The 18,973-nt window shown below is 46.3% G+C and overlaps 1 protein-coding gene across 2 annotated transcripts in view; it reads right to left on the minus strand.

Annotated features, from left to right (window-relative positions):
• foxp4 (forkhead box P4) overlaps positions 1–18,973 on the minus strand; it is a 438,498-nt gene that overhangs the window by 40,695 nt on the left and 378,830 nt on the right. For both annotated transcript variants that reach the window (XM_078546502.1, XM_078546501.1), the window contains exon 13: positions 17,581–17,682. In XM_078546502.1, coding sequence (XP_078402628.1) covers positions 17,581–17,682 — 102 coding nt within the window. The remainder of the gene's footprint in view (positions 1–17,580; positions 17,683–18,973) is intronic.

Genomic DNA, 18,973 nt, shown 5'->3' on the forward strand with positions numbered 1-18,973 from the left:
AAGTGGCATCGTCGGAACAGATGCGACGGAGGCGAAGGAACTGAGAGAATGGGATGGAGTCCTTACAGGAAGCAGGGTGTGAGGAGCTGTAGTCGAGGTAGCTGTGGGAGTCAGTGGGCTTAAATGAATAATGGTGGACTGAGGGAGTGCTGCACTATCAGCAGAAATGGAGACAGAGAGGTCAAGGAAAGGGGAGTGTCAGAGATGGACCATGTGAAGGTGACAGAGGGGTGGAAATTGGAAGCAAAATTGATAAATCTTTCTAGGTCCAGACGAGAGCATGAAGCGGCACCGAAGCAGTCATTGATGTACCGGAGAAAGAGTTGTGGGAGGGGGCCGGAGTAGGACTGGAACAAGGAATGTTCCACATACCCTATAAAGAGACAGGCATAACTGGGGTCCATGTGGGTACCCATAGCCACACGTTTTCTTTGGAGGAAGTGAGACAAGTTTAAGGGGAATTGTTCAGTGAGAGAACAAGTTCAGACGGAGGAGAGTGGTGGTGGATGGGGATTATTCAGGACTCTGCTCAAGGAAGAAGCGGAGAGTCCTCAGAACATCCTGGTACGGGATGTTTTAGTGATGTTGGCTGAGGGATGAATTTTAGCCAAGGACACCTTGGAGAACTTTCCTCCTCTTCTTCAAAATAATGTCATGGGATTTTTATTTCCACCTGAGAGGAAACAGTTTAAAGTCTCATCTGAAATGTGGCACCTCTGACAGTGCAGCACTCCCTCAGTACTGCCCCTTTGACAGTGCAGCACTCCCTCAGTATTGATCCTATGACAGTGCAGCAGTCCCTCAGTACTGACCTTCTGACAGTGCAGCACTCCCTCAGTATTGATCCTCCGACAGTGCAGCATTCCCCCAGTACAGACCCTCGACTGTGCAGCATTCCCCAGTACTGATCCTCTGACAGTGCAGCACTCCCTCAGCACTGACCCTCTGACAGTGCAGCACTCCCTCAGCACTGACCCTCTGACAGTGCAGCAGTCCCTCAGCACTGATCCTCTGACAGTGCAGCACTCCCTCAGCACTGACCCTCTGACAGTGCAGCACTCCCTCAGCACTGACCCTCTGGCAGTGCAGCACTCCCTCAGTATGCTATGGGAAGTGTCACTCTCTTTATGTGCTCTGGAGTGGGGTTTAAACCCACGGCCTTCTGATGCAGAGACGATAGTGCTCTATAAAGATAGTACCCACAAAGCCATGATTAAAACTACACAGAAGTGACATTAACACAGGAAGTATCTGCATACACTTGGCAAAAATAATAGGTTGATTAAAAGGAACAAACAATAATTGCCCCATTGTTGGGGAAGGTGACCCAATAATTGGTTTGAAAAGTTTTTAAAGATGGGGAGGGCAGGAGAGAGACTCTGCCACCAATCTCACTCTGAACACTTCTGAGGTTCCGAGGAGCCTTGGATGTCCAAAGCTGGGGCCCATTGTCATTCAGCCTGAGGCACCTGCTCCAGGAATCCTGGGAAGGGGGGTAAAGTGACCACTGCTCATGGGATTGTTTGTGAGGCACTGATACCAATTCGTTCAACTCTCAGACTGCTGTCCAGGTCTGAGCAGAAGCTCTGGACCAAGGAAGAGCACAGTGAGTGATTGGAGAGCCAGTCACTCTACTACAACAACAACTTGCATTTATATAGCACTTAACAGTAAAATGTCCCAACGCACTTCACAGGAGCGTTATCAAAGTAAATTGGACACTGAACCACATAAGAGAGAATATTAGGGCAGGCGATCAAAAACTTGGTTTTCAGAATTGGTTTTCAATAGCATTTTAAAGGAGGATAAAAGGATAATTCTGCATCTATACTGGAATCAATCAGCATTCAGGAGACTTGATAGTGGCTTGTCAGACAGCTCACCAATCAAAAGAGGAGTGGGACAGGGATGTGTCACATGCCCAGACTGTTCAATCTGTACACTGAGACTATCTTCAGAGACATAGAAGATCTATCAGGTTGCAGCATTGGGAGGGTTGAATGTCAACATCTTGAGGTATGCAGGTGACATTGCACTAAATGCAGAGTCCAAAGAGGCACTACAGGAAATTGTACACAAAGTAAAAGCAAGGAATGTGGAATATGAAATGTGAAGAAGACCAGGACAGTGGTGATGAGCACAGGCTTAACTGTGGAAGTGAAAGTTGAAGTAAATGGACAAGTCCTGGAACAAGTGAAAAGGTTCATATACCAATGAGCAGATTATCACAGGCAATGGGGGGTGCAGTTTTGAGATCTGAAGGAGAATTGACACAAAAACCAGCTTTGTCAGAATGAACGATGCGTAAACATCCAAGAAACTGAATCTGAATCTTAGGAAGAGAGTGCCGAGGTGCTACACTCTGTCATCTATGTTATATACCTCACACACATGGACAACAAACACAGAGACTGTTGATAAGCTGAATCCATTCGAGATGTGGGCGTTTAGGATAATGTTCCACGTTTCCTACACAGGCAGAAAGACAAAAGACTAACGAGGAAGTGCTGGACATGGCTGGAGAAAAGAGGACATTAATGGCTAACATCAAAGAGAGAAAGATACAATAGACATCACTAGAGCCGACAGTAGACAGATAATTATTGGGGAGGGGGATCAACGGAACACCTGGGAGAGGGAAGCAGAGGAGAAAATGGTTGATGGATAGAATGGACTGATGTGGAATGTGTAAGGACAGCACAGAAGTGGAGGCCCATGGCAGTAAGCCTTCTGGGAATAAGACACCAACGAATGAATGAACAAAAAGGAATCAGAGAGAGAGAGGGATTAGTGATGGAATTCCAGAGCTTAGCGCCCAGGTAGCTATAGGCATGGCTGCCAATGGTGGAGTGATTAAAATCAGGGATGTGTGAGAGGCCAGAATTGGAAGAATGCAGAGATCCCGGAGGGTTCTAGGGCTGGAGGAGATTATAGGGAAAGGGGGGTGGTGAGGACGTGCAGGGATTTAAAAACAAGAATGAGAATTTTAAAATCAAGGCATTGATGGAATGGGAACTAATGCTGGCCAATCAGCACAGGGATGGTGGGAAATCAGAACTTGATGTAAGATTGGACATAGGCAGCAAAATTTTTCACGAGCTCAGGTTTACAGAGTGGGGGGAGATGGGAGGTAACCAGGAAAGTGTGGAGTAGTCAAGTCTAAAGGTAATAAAGGGATGGGTGAAAGAAGAGGGGGAGGCAGCATGGCAGAATGGTGGGACAGGTGTGATAAGACAGGCTGTAGTCCATCTGCTTCTCATTCTTCACCAGCAGGGAAAGGGTTACCCAATTGTGAACACAAAGCAAATATTGCTCCCTTTCAACCACAGCTTATTATAATGCCTTTATCAGCAGCTACCTCTCTGCATAGAATCTGACCAGTAAAAGCTGGCTGCAATTCTCCCAGAGGCTAATAAATCGCCTCAGAATCCTTGTCTTGTGACTGATTGCATTATCATTTTTAATTCAGCTGTTTTTATATCATGTGTGATTTGACATATTTAAAAATAAATATATATTACAAAAAATGACATTATCCTGATAGCAATCTTCTTTTCCAAGTCTCTCTCTCTCTCTGTCACTGGGCTGAATTTTAACTTACAAAAACGGGTGAGTTTGGGTCAGGGGTTGGGGGGGCGTGGTGGTTAGAGCCTCAGAAATCTGTTTCCTGGCCTGAACCCGTCCATTTCCGACTTTAACTGAGGCTGGAAGATGATTCAAGGAGGCAGGTCGGAACTTTAAGTTTGATAATGAGACTGTGAGGCTCCTTATCATGAAGCTTTTGAAATGGGCCCACTGTTGGCAACTGAACCTCAGCAGCTCCCTCTCGGTGAGGGCTTGGTGGATTCAGGAGGTGAGACCTTTCACAACCCCCTGGATCCAGGAGCCTGCCTGAGGAGCTTCCCCGATTGGGCGCTCCATCCACCGACAATTCACTGATTCATCCCCCACCCCCACACCCCACCCCACCATGAAGGCCCCAATCCACCCAGCAGCAGGCCTACAAACCCATCCTGTCTCCAGGATCATCAACGAATCCAAATGACGCCCCCCCTCCCCCAGTCCTCATTGACTCCCGAGCCTCCCTACCCCATTAGGAACCTCCCAAGTCCATGTCCAAATGCAGCAAGATCTGGTCAATATCCAAGTTTGAGCTGCCAATTGGCAAGTAACATTCGCGCTACACAAGTGCCAGGTAATGACCATCTCCAACAAGGCAGAATCTAACCATCGCCTCTTGACATTCAACAGCATTACCATTGCTGAATCCCCCACTATCAACATCCTGGGGTTACCAGTGACCAGAAACTGAACTGGACTAGCCAAATAAATACTGTGGCTACAAGAGCAGGTCAGAGGCTAGGAATCCTGCAGTGAGTAACTCACCTCCTGACTCTCCAAAGCCTGTCCTCCATCTGCAAGGCACGAGTCAGGAGTGTGATGAAATACTGCCCACTTGCCTGGATGAGTGCAGCTCCCACAACAATCCAGAAGCCTGACATCATCCAGGGCAAAGCAGCCCACTTGATTGGCACCCCTTCCACAAACATTCACGCCCTCCACCACCGACGCACAGTAGCAGCAGTGTGTACCATCTACAAGATGCACTGCAGAAACTCACCAAGGCTTCTTAGACAGCGCCTTCCAAACCCACGACCACTACCATCCAGAAGGACAAGGGCAGCAGATACATGGGAACACTATCACCTGGAAGTTCCCCTCCAAGCCATTCACCATCCTGACTTAGATGTTGAGCGGTTATTTCCCCTTGTGGATGAGTCTAGGGCCAGGGGGCATAATCTCAGAGTAAGGGGTCACCCAATTAAGACAAAGATGAGGAGGAATTTCTTCTCTCTGAGGGTAGTGAATCTGTGGAATTCTTTACTGCAGAGGGCTGTAGAGGCTGGGTCGTTAAGTATATTTAAGGCTGAGGAAGACAGATTTTTGATCAGTAAGGGAATCAAGGGTTATGGGGAAAGGGCAGGAAAGTGGAGTTGAGGATTATCAGTTCAGCCATGTTCTCATTGAATGGTGGAGCAGGCTCGATGGGCCGAATGGCCTACTACTGCTCTTACATCTTATGGACTTGGAAATATCTCACCGTTCCATCACTTTCGTTGGGTCAAAGTCCTGGTACTCCCTCCTTAACAGCACTGTGGGTGTACCTATATCACATGGGCTGCAGCGGTTCAAGGCAGCTCGCCACCACCTTCTCAAGGGCAATTAGGGATGGGCAATAAATGCTGGCCTACATGCCCACATCCCACGAATGAATAAAACAAAACCAGCCCTGCAACCTTCACCACTGGCTCCTTACTAGAATAGCAGCTATGCCTATTAATCAGAGATAGAGACAGACAGAGAGACAGACAGAGAGAGACAGACAGAGAGAGACAGAAACAGAGAGAGACAGACAGAGAGAGACAGACAGAGAGACAAAAACAGAGAGAGACAAACAGCGACAGGAACATTTGTTGGCGGTGATATCACATGCACACTAAATCCCCAGTGTGTGAAGGGATCCCGACTTTTGGATTCCCACATCAAGCAGCTCATGCCAATAAAAATCTGTCTTTCCGACTCTCTCTTTGTCTGTGTGCCCCTCTCCCTCCGGCTCTGCCTCTGTCTCTCTTGTCTCCTCTGCCTGCACATCTGTGTACCCCCACCCCTCTCTCTCTCTCTCTCTATCTGTCTCTCTCTTTGTCTCTCTGCCTGTGTTTCCGTCACTCTCTCTCTATCTCTTCCTCTCTGACTCTGTCTCTCTCCGCCCTTCTCTCTCTCACCAACCCCCATCTCTTATTTCACTTTGCCACCTAACTGTATAATTATGAACACAGTAACACTGCCTCACATTAAGAGCTGCTCTCCTCAACTTTGCAAATTAGAATGACCCCAATTTCAGATAAAGGCCTGTATTTATATTTGCATTTCCAATTTGTGATAGAAGATTTATTCATTCTGTTAAAACATTAACAGCAATTTGAAAGGTCAAACATCAAACACAATACAAATAAAACATATGCAACAAAAATATTAAAATTAATGCTTTGAGGAAATTGCTTGGAAAAAAATGAAACCAGTTTCCTTCCTTACAAACTGGGAGCTTTACCTTTTCATAAAATTGAGTCGAGGCTTTGATCATTTTAATTCAGATTTTTCTCAAAGCATTTGATTATTTTTCTCTCCAATTCCTTCTCCTGTCAACGTTTTATTCCTCTACCAACAAGCGTATTCCTCCTTTTCTTTCCCCCTCCCCGTCTTTCCCCCCTCCCCCATCATTTCACTCTTTCCCCATTGAAGCACTTTATAACTTGATTACTTCCTTTCACCAATTGGAAGGGAAGGGGGAATTTAAAGAGAAAGGAAGGGTGGACGTAGGAAATAAGGGGCCCCGCACTGAATTAACAAATAATCAACTGGTCCCTCATGCCTCCAATGTTAAATGCACGATTTTGACGCTCCCAGACTGAGCTCCATGATCTGTACTGAAGGAATGGTGCAGTAGGGAGGGTATTAATGAATTCAGTATCGCTAGGCTGGAAAAGAAATATCAACCAGCCCCCACACCAGTTCTGCCCCCCAGTGAGAGTCAGCAGCTTCAGGGACTGTCCCCAGTGAGAGTCGTCACCTTCAGGAACTGTCCCCCAGTGAGAGTCAGCACCTTCAGGAACTGTCCCCCAGTGAGAGTCAGCACCTTCAGGAACTGTCCCCCAGTGAGAGTCAGCACCTTCAGGGACTGTCTCCCAGTGAGAGTCAGCACCTTCCGGAAATGTCCCCCAGTGAGAGTCAGCACCTTCAGGGACTATCCCCTAGTGAGAGTTAGCACCTTCAGGGACTATCCCCTAGTGAGAGTTAGCACCTTCAGGGACTGTCTCCCAGTGAGAGTCAGCACCTTCAGGGACTGTCTCCCAGTGAGAGTCAGCACCTTCCGGAAATGTCCCCCAGTGAGAGTTAGCACCTTCAGGGACTATCCCCTAGTGAGAGTCAGCACCTTCAGGGACTGTCCCCCAGTGAGAGTCAGCACCTTCAGGGACTGTCCCCCAGTGAGAGTCAGCACCTTCAGGAAATGTCCCGCAGTGAGAGTCAGCACCTTCAGGGACTGTCCCGCAGTGAGAGTCAGCACCTTCAGGGACTGTCCCGCAATGAGAGTCAGCACTGAGAGTGTGCTAGCTTTCCACAGTAGTTCTACCCACTGAGCCAAAAAAACACAAAGGCTCATGTGTAAACCGCCTGTCATGCAAATAACAGAAATATCAGTTCTGTAGCAAATGCAGTCACTGAACTAAAAGTTTGGAAAATAATTATTAGAAAACAAGATAGCAAGACTTGTATTACATAATATTTCCTACATTACACCAGTGATTACCCTTCAGAAAGTACTTAATTGGCTGTAAAGTGCTTTGGGATGTTGGTGGTCAGGAAATGCGTTATATAAATGCAAGTCTGTTTTTCTGAGCACCTTTCACAATCATGGGATGCTCCAAAGTGCTTTACAGCCAATGAGGTACTCTTGAAGCCTTGTCACTTTTGTAATGTAGGAAAAATGCAGCAGCCAAATTGTACACAGCAAGCTCCCACAACAGCAATGTAGTATTGACCAGATAATCTGCTTTTGGGGTGTTGGCTGAGAGGTAAATATTGGCTAGGACATAGCGGGGGACCTCCCTTGACTTCTTTAAAATAGCACCATGGGATCTTTTACACGCGCCTGAGAGGGCAAACAGAGCCCTCTCGACGAAAGACAATGCAGCACTCCCTCAGTACTGGGACTCTGAGTCCCAGCCTTGACGTTTGTCCTGAAGCCCTGAAATAGGACTTGAACTCAGGCCTTGTGACTCAGAGGTGAGATTGCTACTCACTGAGCCACAGCTGACACCTAACACCTAAACTAGGCTCGCTTTAGGGGTTCCTTCTCAAACGCTAACTGGTTTCAGATATTATCAGTGAGAAGCATTTCAAATTCCTTTCCCTCCCCCGCCTCACATCACCAGTCCCTTCGTAAAGGCACATTTCAGCTGCACATCTGGGTGAAATTTCAGTGGGATTGGGTCAGTTTGATTGTGGCTCTATGTTGTAAGTGTGAATTTTTAATGAAGTTCCAATGACACTCTGTTTAGCTATTTCAAAGATAAAGCCCTCGTGTTCTGTCTCTGAAACTGCTCAGCTTGTTTCAAATGTCACTGCCTCCCGTGTTAAAGACAGACAAAAAAAAATCCCAGTGCAGAACCAAGATAAATAGGCCTCTCAATGATTTGCTTATAATCACATTAAAACACTTGTTTATGTGGCTGTGTGACTGACACTCACCTAGCTCTGATTGAAACAACCACACCAAATCTCCCAAGGACATTTAATCACATGGAGATGAGTTTAAATTAACTTGTTCTTGATAGTCATAGCATCACATTATACGGCAATTGTCCAGGCCATGCAGGGTTAGAAATTCCGTGTGTATTTTCCCCCCTTGTTTGGTTTAGTTACTGAATTTACAGATTATACATTTTTATTCTTGATTTTAAATTGAACCACAAATACAGGTTTAAAGAGGTTGGTCCCCAGTTCACTGCCCATCTTAAAGTTCAGTCTCTTTCTGGGGAATGGTTCCACAGATACCTCTCCCAGATGGTGAATCCTCGTCTGTGCAAGCCCAGAGTGTGGAGGCAAGCAAGGAAGCACAACTGAGGCCAATCCTGACTGACCCCGGGTTCACACGCACACCCGCACACACACAACATGAACATGCACATATACTTGCACCGTGTTATACACACTCAGACACACACAACACACGGGCCACACAAAATACACATGCATGCATAAGCATACAAACACATTGATTCACACACTACAACAACAACAACATATTTATATAGCACCTTTAATCTCATGAAACATCCCAAGGTGCTCCACAGGAATATTATAAAACAAAGTATGACACCGAGTCACATAAGGAGATATTAGGTCACATGACCAAAAGTTTGGTCAAAGAGGGAGGTTTTAAGGAGTGTCTTAAAGGAGCAAAGTGAAGTAGAGAGGCGGGGAGGTGTAGGGAGGGTATTTCCGAGCTTGGGGCCGAGGTAACTGAAGGCACGGTGAACAATGGTGGAGTAATTAAAATTATGGATGCCAGGATTAGAGGAGCGCAGAGATCTCGGAGCGTTGTGACACTTCTTGACTGCAGCCAATGTCGGCCACTGAGAGGGTGATAGGCGAATGGGACTTGCTGTGAGTTAAAACATATGCAGTAGCAGGGTTTTGGAGGATTTTGAATTTACGTGGGGTTGAATGTGCGAGAAGAGCGTTGGAATAGTCAACTCCAGAGGTAACAAAGGCAAGGGTGAGGCGTTCAGTGAGGGGTGAGTTGAGGCAGGGGTGAAGTCAGGCGATGTAGAAATAGGTGGTCTTAGTGATGGCAAGAATATGACCTTGGAAGCTCAACTCAGGGTCAAATGTGACTATAGGTTGTGAACTGACTGCTTTAATCTTAGTCTGTTGTGGGGAGATGGATGGAGTGAGGAGCTAGGGAACAGAGTTTCAGCAGGGACCAAAAACAAGGGCTTCAGTTTTCTCAATATTTAATTACATTTTTAACAAAACACACACTAACACTTCGGCATGCACACTCACGCACATTTGCATGCCCACACACACACACTAATACACATGGACACACTAACACACACAAATACTCACATGTACACAGACACATGCACAACTACATGCAAACACACAAACCCCCAACATGCACATGCGTACCAGACATGCACACATACAGGAACACCCACTTTGGCAATAGCAACCAGCTATAGCTTAACTGCTAATGAGGTGATCCATGGCCTGGGTTTTGTCATATTTGGCAACTAAATTGGGGCTTTGCCTAACCTGGCCTTTTCCTTTAAGGTTAATGACCTTTTAGTGCCTGTGGGCAAATGTGCTTCATAGGCACATCCTGAAACTAATGAGAGGTTAAGTACTGAGATAGTCTGTAAGTAGGTACATGCTTGTAAATGCTTTCTCTCTCTGTTGGGAGGAGGCAAGGTTCACAAGCTCAGAGAAACCAATGGGAAATGACCAGCTTTTGCTTACTCTTCTGAAATACTTTTGACATTTTGAAGTGTGCCTCCATGTAATTCATTCTCAAGACACTTATGTTTAAATGGATAGATTAGAAACTATAATCTCTGCCATCGAATTGCCAATCATTCCCTCACCGTTACCTCAGCCTCTCTCTTCCTGCCTCTCTTTTTTATGGACAAAGTTGTCATGATTCTTTTGAACATTCTCCCCCTGTTCTTTCTGAACTTCCCACTCCTCCTTATCCCTGTGTCTTCATTGTTGGAATCAAGGTTCTTCGCATGACTCCTCCTCCAACTTTCCCATCATGTCAAAGTTGTGGAATTCCTCATCTCCAAACTTACATGATGGATAGGATGGAATTATCCAGAAATGAGATGAAAAATTGGACTAAAAAATAAACTTTCATAAAATATATACAAAAAACTGGAAGTATTGAGCTACCACTGACAAGAAAACTTGTTTTGTAAACCAGAGACTTCTGGCTGCTAGCATATTATCCTTTTTATATTTTATTCCTACTATTTGGGGGTTGCTGGGAAAAGTTCAGCATTTATTTTGCATCCCTAGTTCCCTTCCTCTTACAATCTATTGGCTTTATAAACCCAAAGTTTGGCACCAAATCTTGATGCAGCCCATCCTCTCCTACTGTATTCTTTTCCATAATAATGGCTTCCTGCACTATGACCCCTGATTAGCCCACACTTAGAGACCACTGTGTGCAGTTCTGGTGACCATATTATGAAAAGGAAATAGAGACACTGGTGAAGGTGCAAAGAAGATTTACAAAGATGATACCAGAAATGCTTGGGTATAGATATCAGGAAAGGATTGACAGTCCGGACTTGAAAAGAGAGGGCTAAGAGGTGGCCTAATAGAGGTCTTTAAAATTCTGAAAGGTTTTGATCGAGTGGATACAGAGAGAACGTTTCTTTTTGCGGGGAAGAGCAGAGCTAGAGGCCGTCAATATAAGATAGTCATCGAGAAATCCAACAGGGAATTCAGACCAAACTTCATCCAAAGAATGGTGAGAATGTGGAACTCACTACCACAGAGAGTGGTTGAAGTGAATAGTAAAGATACCGCGAAGGAGAAACTTAGACAGGCATATGAGGGAGAAGGGAATGGAGGGTTAGGATGGTAGATTTAGATGAGGAAAGATAGGAAGAAGCTTGAATGGAGCAGAAACGCCAGCATGGACTGGTTGGGCTGATTGGCCTGTTTCTGTGCCATAGATCCTATGTAATCCTATGTAAAGTTAAACAGAATGACACCTGTACACCTCCTGAAATAAGGTTTTGAGAACTAACTCTTTCTGCTGTCCATCCTAATTTAAACTGAGTCCCATTCAATCATCAGCCCTATCCTTGCTGACCTACACTGGCTCCCAGTAGAGCAAACACTTGAATTTCAATTTCTCAACCTAGTGTTCAAATCCCTCGGTGTCCATGTTAATAGCACTCTGCCATTAAACTAGCTCCTGTTTTCCACCCAAGCATTTACACGTTCTGTATTGTGAATTTGTCTGCATAATATGTGTATGAGGATGACTGCGGCTTCTTTTGTTTCCACATGTTGTTCCCCTTTGCTTCCCCTACTGCCCCTGGCCCTCTGCTAGCAGTTTCTGGGATGTTGACAGAACAGGAATATTGGGGCTGTTCCCTCTCCTATTTCACTCTTCAGTAGGTGACAGCTTGTTAGATGGAGCGAGGCTTTTTCCCAGCTGCCACAGAGCAGGTTAAAGAGGCTCATTGAGGTATCACTCCTGCAGCCCCTTTCTCTCCCTGTGGGAGGGTTTCTGACACAGTGAATTGACTGAAATCAGGAACTCACTGCCATCCCAGACCCACACCCCGTGCAAAGGGCAGCCTTCCTGAGACTGATCTGTGAACTTGTTGGTAGAGACATGGATATGGTGACACTGATCTGAAGTATAATGAGAGGCAATTTACTGAGCAAGGAATAGTCTACAATGCCACAGTGCGCAGGGTTGGATTTCTATCTTATAGGAAAAGTAACTCCCACTTACATTTGGATGAAAGAGTTTGTGGGATTGGGTAGGTTGATATTCCCAAAATGACTCAGCGAGTTTATGTTTGAAGGATTGCTTCATCAGTCAGTGTAAAAACCCAATGAGCTCTGATAGAAATGATGAACTAATCAGTCCTAATGTCTGTGTCCAAACTACTGGCGTCCAAAGAATAATGATCAACCTTCTGTTAGACACAGTCTCCATTTGCGCAGCCCAGAAAGAGGCCGTTCAGCCTGACAAATCCCTGCCTGTGCTGATGTTCCACATGAAGCTCTTCCCACTCCCCTTCATCTCACCCTATCTGCATATCCTTTTATTCTTTTCTTCCCCAGGGCAGAATTTTCCATTCGGCGTGTGGGCGCGTGCCCGACATGCTGGGGCGTTAAGTGACACGCGATGATGTCGGGTGTGCGTTCCGCTGATAATCAATAGGTCTATTAAGGCTGTTAACCAAGTAATTAACCTGATTTTTACGCTGCTCGTCCGACCTTACGGTTGGCGGGCAGGCGAAAAGATCAAGCGGCCTTTACTTTTTTTTTGGAAACCTCAACCACGAGCGGGATGAGATTTCCTAAAGCTTTTATGAATTAAATGAAACCCTTATTTGAAAATTAAAAACATGTCCCATCGCATGTGACACAGTCACATGAGGGGACGTGTTTCATTAAATTTTTAATGCACTTATTTATTTTTGTAAAAAGCGCTTCAACCTCCCTGAGGCACGGAGTTGCCTCAGGGAGACTGAAGCAGTCTTTCACGCACATGCTCAAAAGAGTGCTGGACCCGACTCTCCCTCCTCCTCCTCCCGCCCACACAGGTAGCGCTCAGCGCTACCGCTCACGATCCACGAAGGGTGGGCCTTAATTGGCTCGCCCGTGTGAAATCGCAGGGGGCTCCATGACCGCACCCCCCCGCCCATTCCCGCCAAGCTTACCCGACGAATGGAAAATCCTTGCCCATGTGTCTATCCAACCTCCCCTTAAACGTATCTATAATATTCACCTCGGCCACTCTGTGTGGTAATAAGTTCCACATCCTCTGGGTAAAGAAGTGTTTGTGACTGTCTTATATCTATGGCTCCTAATTTTGGATTCCCTCACCAGTGCAGACATCTGTTCTACGTCTATTTTACCAAACCCCTGCTTAGTCTTGAAGACCTCGATCAGGTCAACCCTCAGATGTTTTTTTTAAAGAAAGGATCCCCAGCTTGTTTAGTTTTACTTGATAGTTAGAACATCTAAATGCTAATATAATCCATGCAAATAATTTTTACTACTTCTCTGCTACCTCTACTTCCTTTTCGTATTATGGAGCCCAGCACTGTGCACAGGGCTCCAAGTGTGGTTGAACAAATTGTACAGCTGGGTTTCCCACCAATAGCAAGGGCAGTTTTGATGCGGCTCTGATGTGAGCTCTCCAGGTTCCAATGTTGAATGTGACAGAAGGGTGAAGTGGAATCCGAAAACAAGAAGAAAACAGTGGGTCAAATAAATTCTTCATAAAACATTTATAAACAACGTAGGGTTTTCTGGACAATATAAGACCAGAGAGTTTTTATCAGCCTGGTAGCCAGGGTCACTCAGCTCCTGACCTTATTACAGTCTTGGTTCAAACATGGTAAAAAAGAGCTGGACTCCCAAGGTGAGGTGAGAGTGACAGCCCTTGACATCAAAGCTGCATTTGACCGAGTGTGACATCTAGGAGCCCTCGCAAAACTGGAGTCAATGGGAATCAGGGGGAAAATTCTCCGCTGGTTGGAGTCATACCTAGCACAAAGGAAGATTGTTGTGGTTATTGGAGGTCAATCATCTCAGCTCCAGGACATCACTGCAGGAGTTCCTCAGGGTAGTGACCTCGGTCCAACCATCTTCAGCTGCTTCATCAATGACCTTCCTTCCATCATAAGGTCAGATATGGGGTTGTTCGCTGATGAGTGCACAATGTTCAGCACCATTCGCAACTCCTCAGGTACTGAAGCAGTCTATGTCAAAATGCAGCAAGGCCTGGACAACACTCAGGCTTGGGCTGACAAGTGGTAAGTAACATTCACGCCACACAATGACCATCTCCAACAAGAGAGAATCCAACCATCGGCCCTTGATGTTCAATGGCATTACCATCACTGAACCTCCCATTATCAACATCCTGGGGGTTACCATTGACCAGAAACTGAACTGGCCTAGTCATATAAATACTGTGGCTACAAGAGCAGGTCAGAGGCTAGGAATCGTGTGACAAGTAACTCACCTCCTGACTCCCCAAAGCCTGTCCACCATCTACAAGGCACAAGTCAGGAGTGTGATGGAAAACTCTCCACTTGCCTGGATCAGTGCAGCCCCCCCACAACACTCAGGAAGCTTGACACTGTCCAGGACAAAACAGTCTGCTTGATTGACACCACATACACAAACATTCACTCACTGCACCACCGATGCACAGTAGCAACAGTGTGCACCATCTACATGATGCACTGCAGGAATTCAGCAAGGCTCCTTCAACAGCACCTTCCAAACCCACGGCCACTACCATCTAGAAGAAAAAGGACAGCTGATAGACGGGAACGCTACCACGTGGAAGTTCCCCTCCAAGCCACTCATCATCCTGACTTGGAAATATATCGGCCGTTCCTTCACTGTCGCTGGGTCAAAATCCTGGAACTCCCTCCCTAACAGCACTGTGGGCGTACCTACACCTCATGGACTGCAGTGGTTCAAGAAGGCAGCTCATGACCACCTTCTCAAGGGCAACTAGAGATGGGCAATAAATGCTGATCCAGCCAGCGAAGCCCACATCCCGTGAATGAATAAAAAAAGTCACATGATTCAATGATAATGGAGTTATTGATCAATCACAGTGATTAAAATCTATCAATGAGTCTCCAACAGAGTCAGACATGAGGTGAGGAAAACCCCCAGTGGAGGAGAGCTTTGGGAACCATAGACGCAAAGTTACCTGTTCCTCCCGAGCACGTTACACTCACTACACGTCTTGTCTCAAATTTCTCACATACTGTTCTCAAAATGTTGTTACTGTCCCTGTTTGTATTTGAATGAACCAATACTAAAATCAGCCACTGTCTCACTCAGGAGCCAATTTGATAGATTGACCCCTTGCTTACTGAAATATAGGGCCGCATTTAATGGAGGCCAGCCGGCAGGAACCCTGCATTGCCTCCTTTTGGGAGGGCTGTCAAATTAAGTGCCAATCAGGCACTAAATGGGGCAGTGGCAGGCCTTCCCCGGGGTCAAGACCCCCGAGAGCTACCGGCCAATCAGAGGCTGGTGACTGTGCATTGCTCGGCAGCGCCAGTGGGAGTGGTGGCTACTGCCGGTAATGCACCCACCCAAGGTCCAGGTTTGCCGAGCAACCCAGGCCACAGGTGAGTCATAGTGGGAGGAGTTCACAGGGTAGGGGTTGTGAGAGAGGCAGCAAGTACAGGTGGACGGATCTCAGTGGACCTCCTCCCCTGCTTCCTGATGCCGAGTGCCTGGATCAGGCACTACGTGCCTTTGGATGAGGGACACCCCTGGAAGCCCACAAGCTCCCCAAAAGGTTTGGTCTTAGGGCTTCCCAGACAGCGAGTCACCGGCCTGCAGCTGGGTGAATACCAGTGGAGGTGGGATAAGGCCCACAAGTGGGAATTAATTGGCCACTTAAGGGCCCCAATTGGAAATGGAGCGGGAAGGTCGTCCATTAACCAGGGTGGAGGTGGGGAGGCAGTGGGGTCCCAATCCACCTTATTAAATGCCCCCCTAAACGCACCTTGGGAGAGGGCATTAAATTCCTCGTGTTATTTCTGCAGATTAGTTTTGAATTTACCTCCTTCAAGCACAAGCCATGCCCTCCTACTGTTCTGGACAAGATGAAACAGTTGTCAAGGTCGTTATTATCTCTAGTCTCTTTAGCATCTTAAAAACAGCAGTTAGAGCATCTCTCAATCTTCTCTTCTCCGATGAGAACATGCCCAGTTTACATAATCACTCCTCGTAATCCAATCCCTCAATTCCTTTAATAATTCTTGTTGCTCTCTTCTGTATCCTTTCAATATCTGTAATATCATTTACTCCACTATTTCAGTTCACTATCGATCTTTTAATACAACCCAACGTCTGATGCTCACTGTCACTAAACATTGTTGTAAGTGTCTGTCATGTCCACACCCCTGTGGTGGCATTCACACAATCACAGCAATTTCTCAGACACCTCAGGGAGATTCTCATAGGCGCCTGAGATTCTTACAGCATCCCGTCCTTCCAACTAAAAAACTTTGCATCTATAGCTGCGCCATTTTATCGAGTGACTGCTTTAAGCTCATGCCAGCTGTAACTCAGTGGGTATCACTCTGAGATGGGAGTTTGTGGGTTCAAGTCCCATGACAGACTTGAGCACAAAATCCAGGTTGACACCTCGAGTGCAGGACCGAGGGAATACTGCACTGTCAGAGAGACGTTAAACCGAGGCACCATTTGCCCTCTCAGCAGGATGTAAAGGTCCCATGAGACTATTTCGAAGAAGAACAGGGGAGTTGTTCTGATGTCCTGATCGGTAACTATCCTTCAGACAGCATCACCCGCACAGATTACCTGGTCAATATCTGGGGGAAGATTTTCCCCTCGTCGGGTGGGCCTGGGAGTGGCTGCGCAATGGTCTGCCACTCGTGGTCAGCCCCTAACTGCGATTTCACGCTGGCTGCCCAGTTAACGGCCAGCCAGTGTGTAACGCGTGCTGATAACCTCAGCGCTGCCTGGGCGGGGGCAGGAGGAGCGCGAGCGCTGGAGAGTGCACATGTGCGCAGGCGCGCTCAGTGAGAGCTCCCTGAAGGCACAGAGCTGCCTCAGGGAGCTGAAGATCTTTAACATGAGAAATAAAGATTTCACAAATAAGGAAGCCATGTCCCCGCATGTGACTCTGTCACGTGAACAGGAACGTGTGAAATATGACTTTTAAACATTTTTATTGGTTTTTACGTCCCGCCCGTGGATGAGGTTTCGTTAAAAATGCAAAGGCCGCCTCCAACTGAACGGTTGGATGGGCAGTGAAAAACTCCATTGAATCAATTGATTCAGGGCTTTAATAGGCCTCTTAATTGCTCCTAATTGCCAGCGCGTGGCTGCCACCTCTTGCATGCGCCCGCCAACCGAACGATCGGGAGAGTGCGCGATGGCGTTGGGACGCTTGCCCGACATCATCGTACACTATTTCACTCCCATTCGGGTCGGGCACGCACCTGCCCGCAGGAAGAAACATCCTGCCCCTGGTGTTTGTGGGAGCTTGCTGTGCGGAAATTGGTTGCCATTTTTGCCACATTGAAGCAGTGACTACACATCAAAAACACTTCGGGATGTCCTGAGGTGGTGAAAATTGCGACATAAATGCAAATCTTTCTTTCTAACTGTCTGGTGCTCTTTATACAATGCGGTTCATGGTTTATTTAAAATATACACATAAAGAATTGAGCGTTTTATGGCACTCACCTTCCATGTGGCCGTGTTTCTCCGGAAGTACGCAAACATTCTTGTAAACCAGTTATAAATTTCGTTGAGTGTTAACTGCCTGTCGGGAGCTTCCAAGATCGCCTACAGGGAAGAAAAGGCTGACATGACACAGTGGATTGGAGCAGCAGGAGAGGGCGGGTCAAACGGCACAGGACAGAGCAGAACAGGGCAAGGGTGACGGGACAGGGACAGGACACAACAGGACAGGTGAGAGCAGCACAGGACACAACAGGACAGGGCAGGCAAGGTAACATGGAACTTTGTGGACAGGTTAGGAAGGAGGGCATTACACACAGATACACATGCAAAAAGTGATGGAATTTCAAACATGTTGAGGTTAAAGCAAACAGTATAAATTGGCTCAAGAGACCAAACAGTATAAATTGGCTCAAGGGACATCTTGTAGTGTCTCTGGAGAGAGATGGGATTGGGGAAAATGGTGGGAAGGGTAGAATTGGCGAGGCTGGAATCTCTAATAGAATAGCAAAAATTAGAGAATAGAAGGAGGCCATTCGATCCATCATACCCAATACCAATGCAAGCTCTCCTCTGGAACGATCTATCCCAGTCTCATTTCCCTGCATCTTTCTATATCTTTTGTTTTTGAAAACTTACCCGAGGCAATCTGACTCTATTTGAAGGTGATAATGTTTGGTCAGAAAGTTCTTCCAACCTCTCTCCTCACTCCTACTAACACCTCACCATGTGAACATTTTCCTGCAACAACTTCCCGTATTAACTGTTAAAGCGTCAATTGCACTCCCTCAAAAATTCCAAAGAAACAATCCCAATTTCCTTAACCTTCCATCAGAAATGTTTGATATCTGAGACCACCTCCATTGTCCCTCTGGCCTATTTCAATGGTTGTAGGTTCCTCTGAGATCAGCTCCTCACAACTGCAGCCAAGGTCGCAGATGGAATCTGACCAATGTTTTCTTCAGGAACCAATCTCCTTTCAAATCGATACTGTAATTGTAATTGGGGTAGCTGTATTAATAATGACCTTAGTATTGAAGACACTTATAAATCCAAGAGGGAATTCAGGAGAAATGTCCTTACAGAGTGTGAAGAGTGCAGAATTTGCTATCACGGGGCATAGTGGAGGTGAATAGCAGAGATCCATTCAAGGCAAAGTGAGATAAACACATCAGGGAGCAAGGAATGGAAGGATATGTTTATGGAGCGAGATGGAGAAGGTCAGTGGAGGCTCTTGTGGAGCATAAACACCAACATGGATCGGTCGGGCTGACTGGCCTGTTTCTGTGCTATAAGATTCTCTGTAATTGTACCTAATTCCCACTTACTCTTATAAATGAACATTATAACATGAATCGCAAAAAAATTAACTCAATGGCATTTAATGATCTTTGTT

This window comes from Cetorhinus maximus, chromosome 8, assembly GCF_964194155.1.
Source record: "Cetorhinus maximus chromosome 8, sCetMax3.hap1.1, whole genome shotgun sequence".
Classification (NCBI taxonomy): domain Eukaryota; kingdom Metazoa; phylum Chordata; class Chondrichthyes; order Lamniformes; family Cetorhinidae; genus Cetorhinus; species Cetorhinus maximus.